This window comes from Macadamia integrifolia, chromosome 2 (assembly GCF_013358625.1).
Source record: "Macadamia integrifolia cultivar HAES 741 chromosome 2, SCU_Mint_v3, whole genome shotgun sequence".
Lineage (NCBI taxonomy): Eukaryota > Viridiplantae > Streptophyta > Magnoliopsida > Proteales > Proteaceae > Macadamia > Macadamia integrifolia.
This window is the reverse complement of record NC_056558.1, coordinates 9,189,122-9,212,451: the sequence shown is the minus strand read 5'-3', so window position 1 is coordinate 9,212,451 and position 23,330 is coordinate 9,189,122. Positions and strand designations below refer to the sequence as shown.

The window sequence follows — 23,330 nt, the reverse complement described above, 5'->3', positions numbered from 1 at the left end:
AAAACAACAATTGAAGAGTTGGTAAGGAAAGACATGCAGAAGTTAGGTCTAGATCCAAGTATGACATCAAATAGAATTGTTTGGAGGGCAAAGATCCATGTTGCCAATCGCATTTAGGTGGGATGTCCCAGAGGTGTTGCTTTGCTATGTCTCTTTTCTTTTTCTTTGTCTTTTTTCTTTCCTTTGCATTTTATCTTGCACTTTTGTGGATCCATGTAGCCAACCCCATTTAGTTGGGAAAAGGCTTGATTGTTGTCGTCGTTGTTCTACCAAAAAAAAAAAATTATAGATCGATTAAACCTTATATTGAAATACATTATTTTTTTTAAATTAATTTATGTTTTTCAGGTACAAAAACATTAAAAAGAAGTTTCCAACTTTTTCTTTTAGGCCATGTTTGGATGCTAAGAAAAGAAAAGAAAAAAAACAATTGAATCTATAGTGAGAGATAGACACAAAAAATCAATCATCATGTCATCATGTTTTTTTGCCTTATTATGTTTTTTCTTTTCTTGACATCCGAACATAGCCTTAAAGCATGAATTTAGCCAGGATCCAACTGAAGGTTGGGGGGTCCCTAGCACTCTAAGATATTAAAAAAAATTGTCATCTTTATTTTTTATTTTTTCCGGTGGTGCAGGTCATGTTGAATTAATCAATAATGTAATCTTGTTAAGAAATGAAAACTTAGGTTGTGTTCGGTTTGCATTCTTGGAATGCATTCTGGACCAAGAACACATTCTGGATTGTTAAAAACATTGTTTGGTAAGCATTCCATCCTCAAAATTCTAGAACACGGTCAAGAATGCAGCACATTCTGGAATGGAATATTTTCCCATTCTACATTCTCCATTCTCCAGCTCTTGGCACAGCCTAATGAAAATAGCTCTACCACTAATCTTATTAAAGGCACCTTCTCTCCCAAAGAACAACATCTCATTCTTACAAATTTCCAAAAACTATTTTTCTTTCTCTCTCTAAAAACCGCTTCTCTCAACCCAAATCTCTCCTTTTCTCCTTCTTAAGATCTCCTCTCGAATCTAAAATCCTAGAATCTCCTGTTTTACTTGTGATCTTTACGGGTTTGATGTATGCAATACTATCTATGGAATCATTCAATATTTTCTATTTTTATTTTTGAGTTATTAGTGTAATATTGTCTAGAATTTTCACCCAAGAGATTCCTCCCATGAGGTGTTTGATAAAATGTCTGAGCATTCTCACATTAAAAATGTATTTTAAACAAATATTTTATCCAAACAACGTTCTCATTCTCAGTTAAGAACACACTCTATATTTTCAGAATGGGAACGCACATTCTCATTCTAAGAATGCATACCAAGCACAACCTTAATGAAGGATGCAAAATGAACACTCAAACAGAGAGTTTCTAAACAGGTTTTATGGCTTCCTTGTTTAGTGGTAATTGACATGGTTTTGGTACCTTTATTTATGAAGCTAGGAACCAACTCTCATCCCAACTCAATTACATTACTCTTAACCAAGGGAAGTTACATAATGGTTTGGAAAACTATCATTAGCTCTCACTTCTCACAACTTTTCATATGCCATTGGCCAACAACCTTGACCATCGTTCTTAAAAGTATAATTATGAATAAATTGATAGCCTTCCCTATGGTTTTCAATGTGTGGGAAGAGAAAGAATGTGGGCTATGTTTGATTCTGATTATAATTATGAATTTTAGGTTCAAAACCAAAATCCTAATTATGAATTCTAGGTTTTAAAGCAAAATCATGTCTAAGGCCGTAGATTGGTCAAAGTATAAGGGTCAGATTCATAACTGAACCCGACGATCGTCGGTAATATTTCCTTTATGGATGCCAACACCTACTCCATTGCACCCTGTCGACCCAAAGCCCAGAGAGGCTCGAATACTGTCGGGTCCATGTCCTCCAAACTGCTCACTACACAACCTCTGTGGGACAAAGCGAGGCTGTCAAAGTCGGCCATTGCAACCCCTTTTTCTTGGATTGGGGCGGAGTGAAACCGAAGCCACAGAGGAGCCAGATTGGTAGGAGTTAGTGAGGAATTGACGGTCAGTGGCAGGGATATGGGAGTGAAAGTCCCCCTGGCCGAGCATCTCGTACCCTTCGTAGGAAGGAACTTCATCAAGGGTGACCCATCCTCCAAAAGTAACAAACCTCCACATTGCACCTCATCTTCTCTGCCATGGAATAGAACGACACTAGTTAATAAAAGCCTACAATCGGTTAGGGTAAACAAGTCAGGCTTGATTGGGCCTATAACCGATTGGTTCATTCGAACGCTCGTGGATTTACACCCCTGCACGTGAACGTACGCCTGTTTAATAAAAAAGCTGGGCTCAAGCCCAACACATTTATTAAATGAGTCAGGATGGGCCAGACCTGAAATTGACACCTCTACCTTATAATGCAATCGGGTTGACCAATACTTATACCTTCAAGATAAAACCACTCACAATCACATAAGGTGCACTCCTAAATGTGATTAATGAAGAATGTCCAAAAGAATATTCAAAAACTCACTAAAAAACAAAGAACAAAGAAGAAATAATATACAAAAAACACTTGCAGAGAATAGAAATACCCTCTTAGTATGTATGTATATCAGTACCCCTATATAGGTTAATGTGTCTCTACAAATACATGTACAATTATGCATGTATTAATACGTACAAGTGTCACACCCGTACCTATACCTGACTTTGGCCACACCTAGACCTACCTGGCACAACTTGGCATGCATGTGGTTGAAAAAGCACATTGGACGCAAACCCACACAAGAGAGGAGGGAGACTTCCCTCAATAACTCTTATGTCGTTCATAAGTCCTATTGATACTTATATAGTAGTCCTCACACTTGTTGAAAACCAATGTGAAACTATTTTTAAAGGTTTCCTCTCTTTTATAAGTAATGTTCCTCAGCTTAGAACTCCTTTACTAGTGCTTCCAAAACAAAACAAGGGCAAAAGGGTTTAAGATTATTTTTGAAACATAGAAACTATATTTTAATAAAATAAAATAAGAACTATATGTGGAGAGAGAGAGAGAGAGTTGTCCTAAGGTGTTAGGGTGAAGATTAGGGGTGACAATTAGTCCAATTCCGATTATTTGGTCCCTAACAATCCTTAAATTTAAACGTGGACAAGTCAGAGATGATGAAGAATAGAGACAAGGGCAGCTGTTCTAATGATGAGAGAAGAGAAAAATGAAGTGATAACAGCGTACAACGTACAACTCGTAAATTGTAAAAATGTGCAAGGGAAAGGGATTAGCCGATTAGGGTTAGTGTTTTTTTTTTTCCAATTATATTCGTTGTATTTAGTTTGTGCTACCTGGTTTCTATTCTATTTACAATTGATGATTTTCTGAATTAAACTGAATTAGGAAGAAAATCTATCAAATCATAACTTGATCATTTCTCTGTGGTGCACAATTTGGTTCAAGTGCCCAGATCCTTCACAATGAGCAGTGAGGTGCAATGAACATTCAACGGTTGGGAGGATTCGGATGTACGCCTCCAACCATTAAATGCTCACTGCACCTCACCGCTCACCACAGAGGATCCAGACTCTTGATTTGATGGGAAACAATCGATTTTGATTCCTATATTCAGTTTCGGTTCCATTTTGACTCCCTTAGTACAAAAAAAAAAAAAAAAAAAAGCAAATTGCATACCTAAAAGAAGTGTGCAGTGTTAAAGAGTGAAGATGCAAAAAACCTAGGGGGGCCATTTACATATCCCAAAGAAGTGTGGGCTTTTCTGTAATTCTGTAATACATCTTCTTCCAAAACGTGCCAAGACCATAGAACAAAAGGGAACACGATCTTATTAAAAGATCCATAACCCACGCTATAACTGTACTAACTACAAATTACACATCAGGTACAGTAAAATATTGCCGTCCCCAGCCCCAAAAAGAGGTTTGTTACGTGTGGCCCTGTGGGCGGTAGGGTCTCGACTGTCGGGAGGGGTTGGCTGGTTTCTCAGTCGGGTCGGGTCGGGATGTGACTTGAATTCATTAACGTAGAACGTTTTCATTTTCACAATTCATTTGATGATAACTATAGATGCCCATTTAGGTTTGGCTACTTTCAGGTGGGTAAGTGGGTCACCCCACTTCCCCATAAGCCACCCATTGATGCTTGAACAACATCACTGAAATGACGATAATACCCTTTTTTGATTAAATGACAATACCCATACGTGATCATTGAAGTCTAGCCTATCTTTCTGCCTAAATTGGTAAATTCGAAACTATTCAGATTCTCCTCCTCTGACGTTGATTGAAGACTCTCAATTCTCAAATCACAATCGATGAACTCAGTTCCGCTTCTGCTGAGACTTCACAGACAGAGAGAGAGAGAGAGTTTGGTCTCGGCTTCCATGGCGATTTTCTCTGATTTAGCCTTCTTCGGACAACATTAATGCTTTCAGTGATTCCTCTGGAGAGGAACAAGGAAGGAATATATAACGGAATTCATAAAAAGAAAGAGGGGAAGAGCAGAGACAGATGGGGAGGATTTCTGGTATGGAGATTCTGGCTCCACCTGATGAAAATGGTGGTATAGGGTTTCATTTGATTCGAGATAGGTTTCGGTTCAAAAGAAATAGTCAACCTGAGAACTATAGGAATCATGGTGAAGAAGGGGGAGATTATCGGTCTGATCGCCAATGGCGGGGTCGATCTATAACACATCGAGGCGGTCGGAAGGTTTTCTCATTCAGAGGAGCATATCTTTTCTATGGTGCGGTTTTATGTGCTGTAATTTTGTTCATCGTGGCGTCGGTAGTGTTGCAGAGTTCGATGGCGTCTATTTTGAGACCAGCCAGTGAGTCCGCCAAGTCAGTTCGCGTAGGACTGAAGTTCGGAAGTCATCTGAAATTCATACCCCATAGGCTATTGCGGATGTTTGCCAAGAGGGGCGGTCTTGATCGGTTGCGGAAGGAGGACAGAATTGCGGTTCGCTCTCCCAGATTGGCAGTTGTGAGTGGTTGTTTCGGGTCTTCCTTTTCTTCTATCTCATTCTTAGACAGTCTTATTTACAACTGCTTGATTTACTATAGACGATTCTTTTTTTTATTATTTTCTGATCTTCTAATTGGTTGATTCAGTTTTTTTTTTTTTAGTTTACTCCCTCTTGAGTTGCTGATTTAGTTATATTCTTCTGTAATTCTATCTGAACTTCAGAGCTACACAGTCCTACTAGCTGACAGAAATGAGAATTGGATCCCGCTGTTCATTATTATAATGGTCTTGTGCCTTCTTGCTTTAGGTCTCCTTGTTGGATTATAGCAATGGATCTTCTGCATGAGATCATGCAGTTTAACTCGTTTGAGTTTGAATATATAAATTAAAAACTCAAACTGAATTTTCAAGATAACCCAGTGTTGGGAAATGTGATATAGGATGAGGAATTTCCATAGTTATCCTGCTGTATTTATATACGTGGACTTGGATAATCTAATATGTGTATGAAAGTGATTGTGTCACAAATTTTCTGTTAGCTGTATGTTTTCTACATTGGGATGCCTACATTTCCTATATTTATATATTTTGTAATTCACCAGTATTTTAGAGTTGCATGTCACTAATTCATTGGCCTTTCTTTTTAGTTCAACTTGGTATTTATCGTCGGAAGATGAAAGACTAATTTTAAATTTTATTTACATTGCTACCTCAATTCACCTCCCTCTTTCTTTTGCTCTTTCAACCAGATGTTAGTTGTGTTCAGTCATAAAATCCCTATCATTAAAATGTAATCATCAACTTAACCACAGGTAGACTGTTTGATTGAGATAGAAATTGACAAACCCAACTAAAATCAAGCCAACTGAGCGTATCCCAATTCCCAACTACTTTGGGTTGGATAATTGAAGTCCTCCTAGAAGCTTAGAAACTGGCACTTTACATAATTTGTTTGTAATAGATATTTATGAAGAAATTAAGTGAAATCTAGATGCTATCCACTGATCTTTCTCCATTTTGGCAACATATTTGGACAATCGAAAGTCTAAACTACATTCTTTCACTAATGAGATCGCAGCACATACTTAAATCCACTAGCTGGGAAGCAATTGCTAGTTCCATTCTTTAGCCATCTAGTAATGTGTATTATATGGGTGCATCTTGTTGTAATCAAAGTGGCGAATTGAGAAGTGTAACCTTCATTTGATTGCCCCCTATCTTATTACCAAAAGTTTTTTAAGTCGGGGATAATAAAGGGTCTTCAAAATAATTCGAAGTGACTTGCCATTATGTCATTTTGGAGTGTTGTTATTGTCTTGCACTTTTTTTGAGTACACATGTGAAATGACATGTTTTTTTCCCATTGAGAAACAAAGTGAGTTATACTAAAAGGGCAAAAATGAAAAAAACGAAAACAAGATTACAACTTTTCCACCAACTTCGGTTACAATAAGATTTTCTTTATATTATATTATACCTACAGAAAGTAAATACTATTGATGTTAGGATAGGTGTAGACCTAGAATAAGTATGTAAAATTCAGTGTAACATCAATCATCTGCATAAAATTGGAAGTACTTGGACATTTTAGTAAGAATGATATTTTGCACAAAATACTACATTTCCCCATTAATATAAGAATACTGTAACTGAACTAATTATGCCTTCTAATAGTGTCCTATTCTATGGATTCTCAGATCTTGGGAAATATGGAGAAGAATCCTTCATCATTGATGCTTTTCTCTGTGATAAAGAATCTCCAACAGCTTGGGTATGTGCTTAAGGTGGGATGCTCTGGCATTTCTGTTCTTAGTTATACCTTCATTATGAGATGTAGTTTTTGGAGATTGTTTTCTCATGTAGGCCCTTGTTTCTGAATTTTTTTATATAGATAATCTAAGTGATGAGGCATTAAATGTTAATTTTCAACCATATATATATATATATATATATGTGTGTGTGTGTGTGTGTGTGTGTGACTTATAACTATTAACGGAAAATTAATGACTTATAACTATAACGGAAAATTTTTGTTGAAGTATAGGTGCTTTTTTTGGATACTGTAATTATTTTTTCAGTTCATTTCTCAAAAAGCAAAGACATTTCTTCCCTTAGTTCTTCCAATCTTATTTGCTTCACCTTGGTTTTCTTTCCTGCAGATGTATGCAGTAGGTGATGGTCAAGCATATTCATTGTGGGAGCAAATAGGAGGTCGAGTCACCATTTTGCATCCTGGGAGAACTGGTCATGTTGATTGGTCAATGTATGTCTGATAACTTGATAGTACCACATCCTTCTTATTTATTAAAAATAAAAAACATAGAGTACTTAGTCCTTCCCCTCACCCCCAATCTGTAGTATTTATGGGATAACTCTCTGCTTCTTCATCAAAATTATCTGTTTTCAAATAGATACATATTTTTTTGCCATCATGGATTTGTATTAATGCAGTTTATGATCTTGTCATAGGCTTGTCACTATGCTTTATTTATGCGTTCAGATTCATTACTCTTTCAGCACTTGTTTATTTTTTAAGTTGGTTGAGTTGAAACATGGCTGATATTATTTTGATACTACAGTTTTGAAGGTATAATTGTGGACTCCCTTGAGGCAAAAGAAGCTATTTCAAGGTACGGACTTAATTGATATCTCTTATGAACTTGGTACTTGTCTTTGCTTTGTCAATGGGGACTTGAAAGAAATAGCTGATGAAAAAGAAGAACTTTGGTTCATTAGCATTCTCAGTGAGCTGAGCTGCGCATTTAGAAACATTATAACAAAGTCTAAAATTGAAATACTCAAAAAATGTGTTTTTAGCTAAAATTGTTCAAGCTTTTGGTATTGTGATTTGGATGTAATAGTATTCAACAAATTCATCCCAACTGTTTAGGGTGAGTTATAGAAAAGAATCATTCTCTTGACTTATAAAATGAGAAGTCAAGGCATTTCAGGTCATCTAATAGAAAGAGAAAATTTGAAGCTGATCAATGAATACTCGAACTTAAGTGAACAAGGTCTTATTCTTTTTCCAGTTACTTGGTATCAGCTATCTTAATCCTCGTCTAGCATGACTGTTTTATGTAGCCATAAATGCCTAGTGTGATGTTGAAACTAGGTATATTGGATTCATTTTCCAGGAATCCAATTCGCCATCTGGTTGTTGGAAGTCAAAATGGTTAGAAGAATGTCCCAAGTGTAGTGGATTAACAAATAATGGTTGCCTATACATTTTAGTGTGAACTGTGAAGAGGTGTTTGTTGTAATTGACTGATGCATCTGGTGACATAAACTGATAATTGGAAACCCAGATGCAGGTTACTGGATCAAGCTCGGTACTCATCAGATGCTGATTTCTTGAGTTCCTCCTCTCCCTTAGTTGGAACTACTAGTGGAGAGAATTTTTATAATGTGGGGATTTTATTTGCAAGAACATATGGGAGTAACCTAATCTCTCAGAGGACTAGAGGAGGTCTAGGAAGGAGAAAAAATAGGGTTATGGTAGCATTGCCATGCAATTTCAGTGGGTTAAGGGCTCTTGTACAAGGTTACGCTGTGGCGAATTTTCTGGTATCCCATTAAATAGGTTTAATTAATGCCACATCTTTGAAGTAGGCAAGTTTAAGAGCTCTCAGTAAAATCCCTCACTTATCAATGTGTTAATTATTAAATGTTTTTTCCTTTGAATTCTCTTGTATTATGTTCTCACCATCCGATTTATTGATGATCAATTATTTCAGTCTTGGTTGTCTTGATTGGCTCTATTTTGTGCAGAACCTTTATCAAGATCTCTTACTGAAATTAGTTCAATAATTAATTATTGCTGTAAATCAACAACTTAATGATGTGGGGACACCAAAGAAGTGGAAGAGTGGAGTAGTGGACAGATGCTATTAAAACCAAGAGAACACCATAGGATCTGCCTGCAGCCTTTCATTGGTCAGAAGCATCTGCCTCCTGCTATTTTATATGCTTGAAATTTCATCGGTAGGAAGGTTGCTGAGCTTCTATTAGCATCTAAAATTTGTTCCCAGTAGATTGCTCCCAGATGACTTTGGACTGGGGGGAAAGAAGTATGTGTTCAATGGTCAAAAGTTGGACCTGAAAATTGGTGGGGTATATCAACCTTAATGGAATGTGTGTTGTTTAAAAATCAAGTATTGGAAGAACTAGGGAAGCGCTCCTTTGTCAGCTTCTATACTTTCAGTTAGTGAGTTTGAATTTAAACTCATTGTGGGGTCCCACTACAGTTGTCAGATTGCAGTTTGTTATTGGGGTCAGTCTGTACAACGACAAGAAACAGCAAGAAACTCAGCTTTATCCCAACTAAATGGGGTCAGCTACATGGATCTGAGCAAAAACAAAATGTTAAAAATTATAGTAAAAAGAAAATAACACCACAACAAGAACAACAACTCAGCAATATCCTACCTAAATGGGGTCGGGGTTGGGGTCGGGGTCGGCTACCTGGATCGTTCCCTCCAAATAGCTCTATTTGAGGTCATACTTGAGTCGAGACCTAAACATGCATGTCTTTCCTCAATACTTCTCCTAGGGGTCATTTTAAGCCTGCCCTTAGCTCTTTTAGTTCTGCCTCTAGCTCTTTTAGTCCCTTTAATCTGAATTAGATTACTCCTCTGTACTGGTGCATCCCAGGGCTTCCATAAACACAGCCGTGCCACCTCAAATGACTTTCTCGGATCTTATCATGTATCGGGGTAACTCCGAAATCAGCTTTACTATGGTCATTCCTCATCTCTGCTAAACTTAGTTTATCTATACGATACTTCTTAACTGCCAAACATTCTGCCATAGACATCATAGTTGGTCGTAAAACTGTCCTATAGAATTTTCCTTTAAGTTTTAAAGGAATATGTCGACCACACAATACTCCGGACGTGCCTTTCCATTTCATCTATCCCACTTTAATCCTTTATGAAACACTTTATTTATGGTTAACCCCATATATCTAAAATAATCACTTTGTGGTCTCTCTCTCTCCTCAATTTTCACCATTTCGTTATCCATTTAAGTCTGTTTCTGTATTATTTGTTGTTTGAAGAATACCGTACATGTTTCTATTGGACATTTTTTTATTTTACTATCAAACGAGCATTTGTAGGAGAAAATATTGAAGCGGAGTCTTCTACAGAAGGTCCATTTGGTGAATTCTTTCGCCTTTCTCTTTATTTGGTTTTCCTAATTTCCTTGCTTAATATCATTCTCCCTCGTTCTAACTGCCATTCAGGTCACTTTTTTCTGGATTTTTTTTGCTTCAACTGGTTTATGGAAATGAACCAATACAAGTCTGACACAGTGTCTAACACAGTGTCTATAACAATTATGGGTTTTGTTTTTATTTCTAAAATTTGTTTTGCCTTTTTTTCCCAGCCTCACAGATCATTGTGAAAGTTGGCACATTGAGGGAATTTTGTTTGAAAATAGTTTCAATACAGTGCATGAATAGCACATAGTCAATGCAGTTTCCCTTTTGCTTGGTTATCACCTTTTGATGCTTAGTGGCATGGCTATTCTCCTGCTCTCTTTTTTGCAAGATATTTAATGTGGACTATTTCTCATTGTAAACTTTTATACTATGATTAGTGAATTTTATATGGTATGCAGCCTAATGCAGGAGCCATTCTGTTCTGTACCGCTGATATGGATAATTCATGAGGACACTCTTGCAAAGCGTCTTCCAGTGTACAAAGAGATGGGATGGGAACATGTTATTGCTGAGTGGAGAACTGCTTTTAGGAGGGCTGATGTTGTTGTATTTCAAGATTTTTCTCTGCCGGTAGACCACTATCTAGTCCAAATCTGCTTTGATTTTGTAGTCATGTTCTCTGTAGTGCAATTTCTTCATTAAAGGTTCCAATACTATTATAATTATTTTGTTGCTTCATTTGGCAGATTTTATATAGTATGCTTGATACTGGAAATTTCTTTGTGATTCCTGGATCCCCAGTGGATGTTTGGGATGCAGAAAGCTATGCAAATTCCCACTCCAAATTTCAATTAAAGAAGGTGAACGAATTCCAAAAAGATGACCTGGTGGTTCTAATTTTGGGGAGCTCTTTTTTGTACAATAAGCTATATTGGGATTATGCTGTGGCGATGCATGCAATTGGGCCCCTGCTGATTAAATTTACAAGGAAAAAAGTGGGTAGTGGATTGGTCAAATTTGTGTTCTTATGTGGAAACTCCACCAGTGGATATAATGATTCTTTACAGGTGCTTGACTGCTTATCAGACTATAATCATGGCATTATATCCCCTCTCTATATTGGAAATCTTTTTATCCTTGTAAATGACTCTGCATAAAGACTAAAAGGTTCACACTTTTTTTTTTTTTTTAAATAGGTGAAAATATCCATGCATTATTTTGTGATCTATCAAAGTATTCATTGTTGCCATTTTATTAAATTGTTTCAATCAAATTTTGAACTGAGTTGGATAATAGTTGAAAAGAACAGTGAAGAATGTTCTTTTCAATATGTAAATATGTAATGCTTGCTGGGTATGTACATAGAGTGCTCGAATACTTCTGAATTAAAATTCTTCAATTCTTCATAACATCTGGCATGAAAGATTAGCTAATGCTTTGATGGGCTGTAATCATGCAATGCATGTGCCCAGAAAGATGCATCTCTAAACAAGTTCTTTTTGTAATATTCAGAGCTGATTGATCAGATCAGGTGCCCAGGTTATTTCATGCCTGAGCTATTTTATTTCTTCATCTGATGGAACTAGTCAGTATCCATGGACTAAACAGTGTTCTTTGGATCATAGTTGTCTAGGCGTCCAGGCGCCACTTGCTGGACGCCTTCTTGGGTTGCCTAGGCATCCAGGCTCCCTCCAACACCTTGGGTCGCCTTGACAACTATTCTTTGGATGATAAAACTATTTTAATGAAGTCATCACCCAAATATTCATTTTTCTGCACAAACCATGTTTCTTCATTTTCCTGCACAATATATTTCTTCTTCCGTAGGTAAGATGTGTGTGTCATGATATCTTGTTTTGTTGTTTTGATATTTATGGCACTGTAAACTTTTTCTTTGTTTGGATACGTCAAAAGGAGTTTATAAGAAGGATGCATTGTGGTTACTGAGAATCCTTAAGATTTAAAAGTGATTCAGTGACACTTATGAGGGCTGGCTTGAGCCTGATTGGAAGCCCAGACCGAGAACTAGGTCCAAGTTTGTTTGTGGTTCAGTAGGATATTAGAAGTTTATTTATTTATTTAGATTTATCTTGTTGGGGAAGTTTAACTTTTTAGGAGATAGTTTAGTTTCCCTATTTCAACTTCTTAGTTTGTTTTAGTTTCTTAAGTAAGGTTAGGTTCTATTTTTCTGTTGGAGTCTTTCTTATTTATATAGATTTAATTGACACAATTAAGGATGAATAAGAATGAACAGTTGAGTTATGCTTGAGTGTGTCTGTGTGGCTTAACAGCCGGTGGCTGTGGGTTCTTTTTGCTTTTTCTCTGGTTCGGTTCTTTTTCTCCCCTCTCCTTATTCTGATATCTTTTCTCCTCTCCTACATCTCCTTCCTAATTCTCTTCCCTTCTTCCCTTTCCTTTACCATTTTCTGTTCATATTTTCTGCCACTGTTTTCTCTTCTTCCCTGCTGCTAGATATACTGTGTGTATGAGAAAACAATTGTCAGAGCTCCGTAGTCCCTTCACGATTCGAGCTGATTGTTTGGGGTTCACTAACATACCCTAAAGTGACTCTACCCCTTGAGTTTCTTCCTTAAGCTACACTCTGTTGTCAGTTGCAAACCAGCAACTACAGTTGGTTGTTACCTTGCCGCTAGATCTGATTTCAAAAGTTCGATTCTCTCTCTTCACATGCGTTTCAGGTGGTCCTTGGTTGCATTTGATTGATCATGGAGTTGGAGAGTTCCCCTTAAAATCTCAGGAGGATTGGATCACTATCAGAAGAGATACCAAGTTTGAAGCAGGTTCTCCTTGCCGCTGAACTTTCCATTCGAAGGTCGAAGACGATCTCAATCGTGGGTTGCTTCTTAACATCTTATTTTTTCTTTCCCATTTTACTCCTCCCATATTCCCTTATTCTACTTAGTCTTTATTTATCATCCCTTCCAAGTTTGTCCTGAGTAAATAATTACACGACCCTTTGTATCCTTTGCTCTTTTATTCTACTATGTGACCTCTTGAAATTTATGGTTAATTATGAGATTGCCACTACTATTGTTATTCAAGCCATTTATCTTTTGGGTGGGCTCATAGCAATCTGAATCAGGGTTTTTTGAACTCGGGATTGCATTAAAAGGAGACAGGCTCCAGATGGATAAAACTTGAAAACAAATGAACATTTTGAACCAAAGGGAGGAAATTAGACAAACAAGAGAATATGTCCTTCTCATCACATCTGTAGAAAAGAACAAAAAGAAAATGAAAGAAAAGAGAAACGAAGAAGCATGGAAACAACCACCCTCTACCCCACCCCCAAATGGGGGAAAAGAGACAAAAAAGGAACCATCTGACCTTCAAAACCCCCCGAGTTAATTATCTTGTGCTTCTCATCCTCTCTCTCTCTCTCTCTCTTCCTTTAACTGCATGTCCTCCACTTTCTTTTGTTACAAGAGAAACAATTTCGTAAATGGCTCATGTAGAAAGGCCTTAATATCTGCCATGTGGCAGGTTGGATGAGACCCTAGGTTTATTGGACAGGTAGGGTCCCTTCTCACATTCATGATTCAGCTCAAGCAGATGTAGCCACTTAGCAAAATAAAGCTTTTAAAATTCTTATGTAAATGATTTGAACACAAATGGATAGCTGAAAATAGAAGGGAAAATGCCAGTACATTGGGAGTTATATGAGTGTGTTTGGCTTTGAAATTTGACATGAAGAATTACCATATCATCATTGACATGGTACAATCTGTTGGACGTCATGCAAAAAACTAGGCTTTATGTTGAGTGTTAGTTGCAAATTCTCTCATTACTGGCCTTCTCCCTATTGCCATGAGTTTGCTTTCAACCCCTAAAAGTCATGTTAGAATTTTTTTATTCCTCTTTTGAAGTCATGGAGACCATATGCTGAGGGCTTAGGTCTAAAAGGCACCTAGATTCTGTCTTCTTCTTTCAAAAGCAGAGGTGGTAGAGGTGGTTGGAGGCAGAAGAAGAGGTATGGGATGAGGGAGATCTACTACACAGTATACACTAAGAATCCCTAGATGTTTTGGTTTTTGGTGGTTCTTATCTTCTGTTTTCGCTTCTTTACTTCTCTGTGTGTGTGGGCGTGTGGGATGGGTGGATGTGAGCTTGGGTGGATTTGAAGCATCATTTGGCTAAATTTCCTCAAATTTAAAAATTTTTAACCTATAGGGCTGTTGTGATGAACTTTGAAAGATTCTTCAAGCAGAGGATGACATGGCCACCATATGTCATAGGGTCCAAAGCCAAACTACCACTTTGGGTGTTGTTTTTTCCAATTCAAACATGTGTAAACATCCTTAAATAGGAAATACCTATTAATTGTCTATGATGAAGCTTTTTGACATTGGCATACTATTAAAGTTTTTTTTCTTTCTTAATACATATCTGAATTGATTTTATTGAATGTTGTATTTTCTAGTATTAAATTATGTGTATAATAGGTTATATAAGAGCAAGGATACCGAAACATACAACAAACAGTACCAATCTAAGATCTGAAGCCAAAATTCCAATATGTATAGAGATTCTTAATTAGGTTTTCCATGAAGTTTTGAGCCAAATATGGCTATTTGGCCACCGAAACGGCCAACCGGTATGTACCAGATTTCGGTTGAAGTTCGATAAAAATCCAAAATATTTCGGTTTTGACCTAGGTCAAAATTGAAATCTCAAACTATGCATCCAATCAAACTGTAGCGATCTTATATGTAATTTTTTTATTTTATTTTATTGAAATTCTTTGGTCTTCCCTATCCAAATACAAAATATTAAAAACTGCTTAAACTTTAGAACCATGCTCAACTATGATCAGTAGTTCTTTTGGTTCTTCAACCTAATTTTAGGGTTGCAGCCTTGTTTCTCTATATGTTAACAGCCAATTTATGACATGGTATGAGATGGACACTTTTAATTATTGGCTGCTTCGCCAACCAGACTCAGGTTTGCAATTCCCAAAAAATTATGTTATGCTCTCAAACAGTTCTGATTATTGATTGATTCTGATATGACTTGATCTTTTCCCATGTACACGCTGCCGGCAGTCTTTGAAATTTCTGTGCTAGTTTCACCATAACATGGTTTCTTTTAGTAGTTATTATTTAGATTCTCATGAACCTGCTGTGTACATTCTTAAAACTTAATTTATAATGTCAAATTGATCCCATGCTCTTTTGTTGCAGGAAATTGGTTCACATCTAGGACTTCCTCATGGTTCTGTAAGGCACTATGGCATGGATGGTGATGTAAATGGTGTATTGTTAATGGCTGATGTTGTACTATATGGACCATTCCAAGATGAACAAGGTTTTCCTCCATTACTGATTCGGGCCATGTCCTTTGGAATCCCTGTCATTGCACCTGATTTGCCAGTCATAAAAAAATATGTGAGTCCAGGCGTATCTTGATCTGCACTCTTTTATCTGAAATATGGGGGATTTTGTATCATTACTGCACTCTTTTATCTACAATATGAGTGGTGATTTATTCTTCTATAGTCTATTATCTTACTTTTGAAGGCAAAATTATGAAATTTCAGGTCATTGATGGAGTTCATGGCTTAATTTTCAGAAAAAGTCAGCTTGACTCATTGATGAGAGCTTTCTCACTTCTAATATCAGATAGAAAGCTATCTAAATTTGCTCATGCAGTTGCTTCATCTGGAAAGTTGCTTGCAAAGAATATGATGGCATCAGATTGTATAGCTGGATATGCAAAGCTTCTAGAAAATGTACTCCATTTCCCGTCAGATGCATTACTGCCAATTCCTATTTCTCAGGTTCAAAAGCATGCATGGGAGTGGAATTTTTTCAGGAAAGAAATGGAAAGCGGAGGAAGAGAAATTCCAAACTTTGATTACATGAATAGTTCTTATGGAAAATCCAGTGTTGTTTATGCTCTGGAGAAGGAATTGGCTGGCTTTGATAATAAAAGGAATATAGCAGAAAATGACACAGAGATTTTGACACAGGAGACTATTTCCCAGCTAGATTGGGATGTTTTAGAAGGGCTAGAAGGTTCTGAAGAACATGAGAGGCGAGAATTGGAAGAGGTTGGTTGTGTAGCTATTATGCACTTATTTCTTGATGAGCTCTTTTCTTCTCCTTATGTTTCCTCCTTCCCCAACAAAAGAGAAATTCTAAAACACAATCTTGATCTGGTCTTCAGCTTGAAGAAAGGATGGAGAAAACTTCAAGTTCATGGGATGAAATATACCGAAATGCTCGGAAAGCTGAAAAGCTTAAACCAAGTGAAAGGGATGAAGGAGAGCTAGAAAGAACAGGTCAATCACTATGTATATATGAAATTTACAGTGGAAGAGGGGCCTGGCCATTCTTACACACTGGTTCTCTGTACCGTGGGTTAAGTCTCGTGAGTTTTTTTGCCTAGAACTGTTTTGAAATCATAATCTCCAAGGACTGCTTTAATCTATGTCCTTCACAATTGTTTTTTTTTTTCTGTATGAATCTTGTAATCTAGCTTTCTGGGGGCAAATATAACTTGTAAAAATTGTTTGTAGCTCTTTGAATCACTTTATTTATTTATTTTTGGCCAGGGGGGTCTTAAAAAAATTTAGAATAATTTATTCTTTATAAGTTCCCTTGTATGTTTAAAGGTGATTTCTTCTATAGATCCAGAACCATGTTAATTTCCTTGATACAACAAGATATTTACGTTTTGCGTGCACTATCTATTTCTTGTAGTGGACATTTTAAATCTACTCCTGGACATTCTCTCTCTCTCTCTCTCCTTTTTTTCTAACCTTATGCTTGGGGTCTCCCAGGAGTGATGCACGTCATTATGACCATAGTTTATCATCTCGGAAATCTTGGCTGAAATTTCGGACATTTTAGTAGTTTTGGTGGACCCCGAGACGAAACATAGTATTTGGAAAATTTCGGCCCAAATTTCTAGTAATAGTCCAGAAAAAAATACTTTGTTTTGACCAGGTTTCGGAAATTTCAACCTAAATTTCGGGTTTGAAACCCGAGATTTAGAACCTTGGTTATGACCCCATTTAATGACAAATAGACATGCAATAGGATTGGGGTTGTTGACTATTGGCTCTGAGCAGACTTGAATGGAGAAATAGTATGTGGAGCTCTTCCCATTTAGTTGGGATAAATCTTAGTTGTAGACATCCTCGATCTGTATTTGTTGTGTGGTACTTGCTTCCCTTTTTCCTGGTTGGGTTTCTGTATAATCAAGTTTTGTTAGGGTCACACCTTCAACACTGAAGTGAATTGTGACAGGACACTTTATGGTTGATTGCATTCAAGATGAGACTAATTCATGCATACAGGTTTTGCCCAGCAGTGCCAGATGTTCAGATAATAGCTAGAAGACAAACTATGATATGGATATTTGAATTGGATTAGAAAGAAATGACTTGAAGTGCAGTCATTGTGGTTAGCCCTAAAAAATGAGGAAGATGATTCGATATCTCTAGATCAATCCTAGGTTGTTATACATCGCGTACTACACACTAAGTGGTAGGATATTAAAATCATCCTACATCTAAATGATGTTTCATTCTCTTCAAATGCTGCTTTTAATAGAAATCAATGAATCTAGTCATCTTTTTTTATTGTTGGAGAAGCTACACCTAAACTGGAAATGAGTTGGATTCAGATTTCCGAGATATGGATAGAAAGATTCTGAGGTATCTTCTCAAAGAAGTTGTACAACCCTTAATGAGAGAATGAGTGGAAGTTAGGTTGTAAGTGTTCATTTGGATCCCCTTGCCTCTACTCGCCGTGGATAAGAAACTGTTCTTTGCTGATCAATTCGTTGTGCTCTTAGGTGGAATACTGAACAAAAACACCTGAACATAGTAGTCACTTTTCTACCGTCTGAAGATATGAGGTAATAAAAGATTTTATTGGCTTGGCTTTGGATTGTTTCTTCACTAATGGATGGTTTCTTTGGAGGAAAGATGCTGCCTTCTGCAATGTGTTGAGAGAATTTGGAAGGAGAGGTACCAGCATATGTTTGATGATCAGCCTTGAAATTTACCTGGAATCTATGTGGACATGATAGCCTTCACCTTCTTTTGTTTCTTTGTGTTGAATGAAGTTTAAAGATTGACTATCCATCTTTTAATGGGGATTAGAATCACCTATGGGAAGGAGACATACATCACATTGTCTCTAATTGAGTTACCTTATGTAAAAACGCATACTTGTGAAGATTTCTTATTCCTGGTGTACAGTTTCCTTATATATAGCCCATCTTGTTCTCTTGCTGAGTAAGAAAGTTACAGTTCAGTTTTTGTACTTTTGTTAATAATGATTGGGATATCTTTAGAGTAGGCTGATAATTTGATTTTTCTTTTAATTTTTTGAACAGTCTTCATGCGTTTTGAATAGCTTAATATTTATGAATTAAAGAAATTATTTTGTTTTTACATAAGCATTGCCATGAACTTTTGACTATTATTTTTTGTGAAAAACATTTTTAGATGTCTTAGAGGCCATGTCCACCATAGCTTCTGAAATCCTTTAATCTCCAAAATGGGGATAATTTCTCTTCTGTTGATCTTTTTGGTGGGGATCATTTAGATAGATTGAATATTGAAGGTAATGGTATTTTGCACTTGAACACAAGCTTTTTCTGTTTCTTACAATTCAACCTTCTGGCAGTCAACAAGAGCTCGGAGATCAACATCAGATGATGTTGATGCAGTTAGCCGACTTCCAGTCCTGAATGACACATACTATCTGAATCTGATTTGTGAATTCTGGGGCATGTTTGCCATTGCAAATAGGGTGGATAAAGTTCACAAGACTCCTTGGATAGGTTTCCAGTCATGGCGTGCAGCTGGAAGGAAGGTATATCTATGTTAGAAGCTTTTGTGAAATATTATGTATTTTTATATGTAATTCATGACACTTGTAGTGTGCTTTTATGTCATTATTCCTTATGTTGATGTGGGGCCACTTCTACATTTTAATTGCAATTACTGTCTCTATCTTTGGAGGTTTATTTTTCTTTGGATAAATCTGTGATGGGGGTTAATTATAACTACTTTCAGAAACCTACAGTCATTTAGTCATTTGGTAGTGCTACAGTTGCCCTCCCCCCCCCCCCCCCCCCCCCCAAAAAAAAAAAAAAAATTCTTTTCTTGTCTGTTCATACAAAATTGAGTAGTCACTTGGAGTATTTCGGCTGGGAGGGGAATAAGCGAGAGGGGAGGGTGAAGGCAGGACTTGATCCAACGTATTGTGATGCAGTTAGATAACTTAATGAGCTTATTTTACTAGAAATAAGCCTTGGGTTGCATTATAGAAAGTGTGCTTGAATTAGAAAAGAATGAAATAGAATATATCCATAATAGGAATAAATGTACCTTATAACTAAGACTCTATCTTAACTAGTTAGAATAGGTGTGACACATGATTAAAACTCTATCCAAATTAGGAATACGATTCCCATCCCGGCAAGACTATCCTATCATTAGCAACTAAGTAAAAAATTATTTAATAAAATAAAATATCTCAGACTAATCTAATAAAGTAAATCCCATATTCCTACCTCCTACCCATAATTTAGGCCCATTAAAGTGGCCTATTATAAAGAAAACCTATTGAACTAAAGGCCCTATACATATATAACCAGACACAACACTTATTTCCACTAAATAAGCCCAATTCTGTGTTTTATCTGCATCAATGGGTCCATATGATGAGGATCTTGCTCATGTGCTACTCAAGTTTCATACTAAAATAGGTAGGGAATGTGCCTTTAAAGTGCATTCAAAGTTTCAGACATTTACAAGAATTCCATTTCACTGTAATGGAATCTAATTGAATTTTTGTATTTGATATTTTGATGCCACTTTGAACTCACTTCTAAGGCACTCAGCCTATTTGTTTTGGACTGGAACTTGACCAGTGGGACATGTGCTAGGTCATCTATCACTTTGACGTGCACATACTGCCATGTGGTAGGTTGTGACTGATGAAGCATATGGTCATTTTAAACAACTCTATTCAAATGATGTGTATATTTTCATACTTTGTGCCAAATACAAGCTAAACAGGAAAAACAAAAGGAAAAACATAAAACCCAAGGCCAGAGCTGAACAAAGGGCTAACATAAGACAAGCGAGAGGAGAAAAACAAAGTATAGCCTCAAAAGCTGGAACCAAGCACTCCAAAGCTTATATATATATATATATATTCATACTTTATATATGTTTGTGATATAACGATTCCTATTCTTGTTTAAAATTGGAGTGAAATTTCCATTAGGAAGTTATATATAATTGTGAAGGATTTTGGAGTTCCCAACCTATGGCATTATGTCTGTTTTCTTTTGAAAACAGGTTTCTTTATCTGCTGTGGCTGAAAAGGTGTTGGAAGATATTATACTGGCAGAAAGTAAAGGAGATGTTATTTATTTTTGGGCAAGATTGGACCTAGATGGTGATGATAGAGGAAGCAATGATAAGCTTACTTTCTGGTCAATTTGTGACGTCTTAAATGTTGGACACTGCAGGTATGTTTTATGAAATATCAGTTGCAATGACATAAACAAGTGCAGAGCCAGGCTTGGGTCTGGGTATGGTACTGAATATAGGTGGATGCCTGCTTTGTTCGGTGGTTTGGGTGATTGTCCTGTTGATTAACTTGTATCTGGCTATTGTTGTATATTTGGTTGAAGCAATATTTTGCCTAAGATTTGGTTGGTGCAATAAGTTTGCAAAATTTCTCCTTTTTAAGAACAGCATTTGATTTTTTTTTTTTTTTTTTTTTGGCCTTATGTTCTGCTCATTTCAATGTAAGTAATTATTTACAGTAAGTTAAAACCAATGCAAAATTGCATAAGGATTATTAAGGGGAAAAATATTTACTAAAGTTGAACACAATTTAAGGTTGCTCCATTGTGACCTAGTGGTCTCAGGTTCGAGTCAGGAAACAGCCTCTCTGTGAAGTGGGGGTAAGGCTGCGTACATTATGACCGTCTGCAGACCCCGCAGTGGTGGGAGCCTTGTGCACTGGGTATGCCCTTTTTTTAACACAATTTAAATTCCAGGGTTTGTTTTCCCAGAAAAACTGTTGGTATCTAGACCATTGATAACTTGGCAACCATGGAGGACTCCATCCCCATCATATGGTCAGATCTTTCACTCACTCAACCATGCCAATATGCTTCCTTGTCATGCCTAACCAAAAAATGAAAAGTGAAAAATATAAAATAAATAATAAAAATTTTGAGAAAAATATTTATGGTTAAACAAATGGAGCCTCAATGAATCATTTTGTTCATCCAAGAGTAGAACATGTGATGAATTCATTTATTTTCCAAATTGATGCAGAACTGCCTTCGTGGATGCCTTCCGCTGGATGTACAACTTACCATCACATGCAGAGGCACTCCCTCCAATGCCTGAAGATGGTGGTCATTGGTCTGCACTGCATAGCTGGGTGATGCCAACACCATCCTTTCTTGAATTTGTTATGTTTGCAAGGTATATTTGGATATCTTGATCTGCCTTTACAAATTAAATTGTTGACGTCTCATTAATGGGTTTTCATTCCTGTATGACAGGATGTTTGCTGATTCGCTTGATAGCATGAACAATAATTTCAGCATTACTAAGACATGTCTTCTGGGATCCTCGGAGCTTGAGGTGGTCTAAATGTTCTTGTTGAGGCTTTAATTTTCAGGTTTTAGAGGGAGCATTTAGAGTTAGGTTGATTTGTTTATCTATTTATTTATTTGATTAATAGTTTGTTGTTCTATTCACCAGAAGAAACGTTGTTACTGCCGGATGCTGGAGCTCCTGGTCAATGTCTGGGCTTACCATAGTGCCCAAAAGATGGTTTATATTGACCCAAACTCTGGTTTGATTGAAGAACAGCATCCAGTTGAGCAACGGAAGGAATTCATGTGGTCTAAGTACTTCAACTTTACATTGTTGAAGAGCATGGATGAGGATCTGGCAGAGGCAGCTGATGATAATGACTCTCCAAGAGAAAGATGGTTGTGGCCGTTAACAGGGGAAGTGCATTGGCAGGGGATTTATGAGAGGGAGAGAGAGGAGAGGTATAGGCAGAAGATGGATAAGAAGAGGAAGACCAAGGAGAAGCTATATTACAGGCAAAAATACGGATACAGTCAGAAAACACTTGGAGGATAGAATGGTCAAAGTATGGATTTCTAACCATGACCTGGCTATCTCCTACAGCCTACACATGCATCTGTAATTCAACTGAGCAGGAACCTTGGACTGCTCATCCAGATTGAGGAGAAGCACAATTTTTTCTAACATCACCAAAAAGCCCTTTGGTTTGTTCATATTCTTTCTTCCCCCTATTCCTCCCGAGTTTTGTGCCCCGATGGAATGGAGAGGGGGCATAAAAGGAGCCTGAGACCCATTGAAGACGTATTAACTAACCAGATCTCAATGCTAAGAACAACTTGGAGGGTGGGAGAAGATCTTGATTATAGAAGATTTGAAATTCTTTATTTACCATTTGAACAGGCGTGATAGAAGATTTGAAATTCTTTATTTACCTTTTGAACAGGCGTGATGGAAGGGAAGCTATATTTTTTTCACCATTTGTAAATTAACTCAGGAAATTAAGAGGCAATGTTAATGAGAATATGAGAGAGTGTCTGCTCAGTGAGTTCTAATTGTTCAAATCTCCATTCTTTTGAATTAAGAATGAAAAAATCCACATTAGTGGAGCTTTTTTCCTCGTAATCTTAAAACAGCTATTTATTTGTAATCATTGAACATCTAGGATTTGACACAGCACAGTACTTGGGTGACTGGGCATTTGGGATCCCATCTTTGGTTGAAGCCCTAGTAGAAGCAAAATAGTGCACATACTCATGCAGGGAAGTAAATACAAGGAAGGAATCTAAGAGAAATGAAAATACTAGAGACCTTGCTCAGGAAAATCAGAAGTCAGTCTTGGGGATCACTCCGGAGCAGCTGATTCTAGGGTTTTGGGACCGATTCTGGCTGATTTAAATCCAGGAACAGATTGGAATTGACAAGAACCGATTCGACCACCAATTCTGAGTTTAAAATCCTTGAGGGCAAACCGTGCTTCATATGTAGTCTCAAGAAGTTATTTTTACAAAAGTGAGTCAATTAAATATCATGTCATTAAAAGGCAGCCACAAAACAAAATGTTCAACACTATATATGAAGATATTTC

The 23,330-nt window shown here is 37.0% G+C and overlaps 1 protein-coding gene across 2 annotated transcripts; it reads left to right on the top strand.

Annotated features, from left to right (window-relative positions):
* Positions 1-4,312: 4,312 nt before the first annotated feature.
* On the top strand, positions 4,313-22,786 carry LOC122068636. Of its 2 annotated transcripts, XM_042632504.1 has the most exons (14): positions 4,313-4,991; positions 6,671-6,757; positions 7,133-7,236; positions 7,553-7,603; positions 10,596-10,767; positions 10,884-11,204; positions 15,339-15,542; positions 15,695-16,207; positions 16,324-16,527; positions 18,798-18,986; positions 20,483-20,655; positions 21,476-21,628; positions 21,709-21,790; positions 21,911-22,786. In XM_042632504.1, the coding sequence occupies exons 1-14, from the start codon at positions 4,518-4,520 to the stop codon at positions 22,298-22,300; spliced, it is 3,117 nt and encodes a 1,038-aa protein (XP_042488438.1). In that variant the 5' UTR covers positions 4,313-4,517; the 3' UTR covers positions 22,301-22,786. The 2 variants fall into 2 exon arrangements, with proteins under 2 accessions (XP_042488438.1, XP_042488448.1); XM_042632514.1 differs by lacking the exon at positions 6,671-6,757.
* Positions 22,787-23,330: the final 544 nt, after the last annotated feature.

Coding starts and splice junctions, on each gene's coding strand:
- LOC122068636 (XM_042632504.1), top strand. CDS start 4,518: ATGGGGAGGATTTCTGGTATGGAGATTCTGGCTCCACCTGATGAAAAT. Junction 4,992..6,670: donor GCTCTCCCAGATTGGCAGTT/GTGAGTGGTTGT, acceptor ATGGATTCTCAG/ATCTTGGGAAATATGGAGAA. Junction 21,791..21,910: donor TGGGATCCTCGGAGCTTGAG/GTGGTCTAAATG, acceptor TCTATTCACCAG/AAGAAACGTTGTTACTGCCG.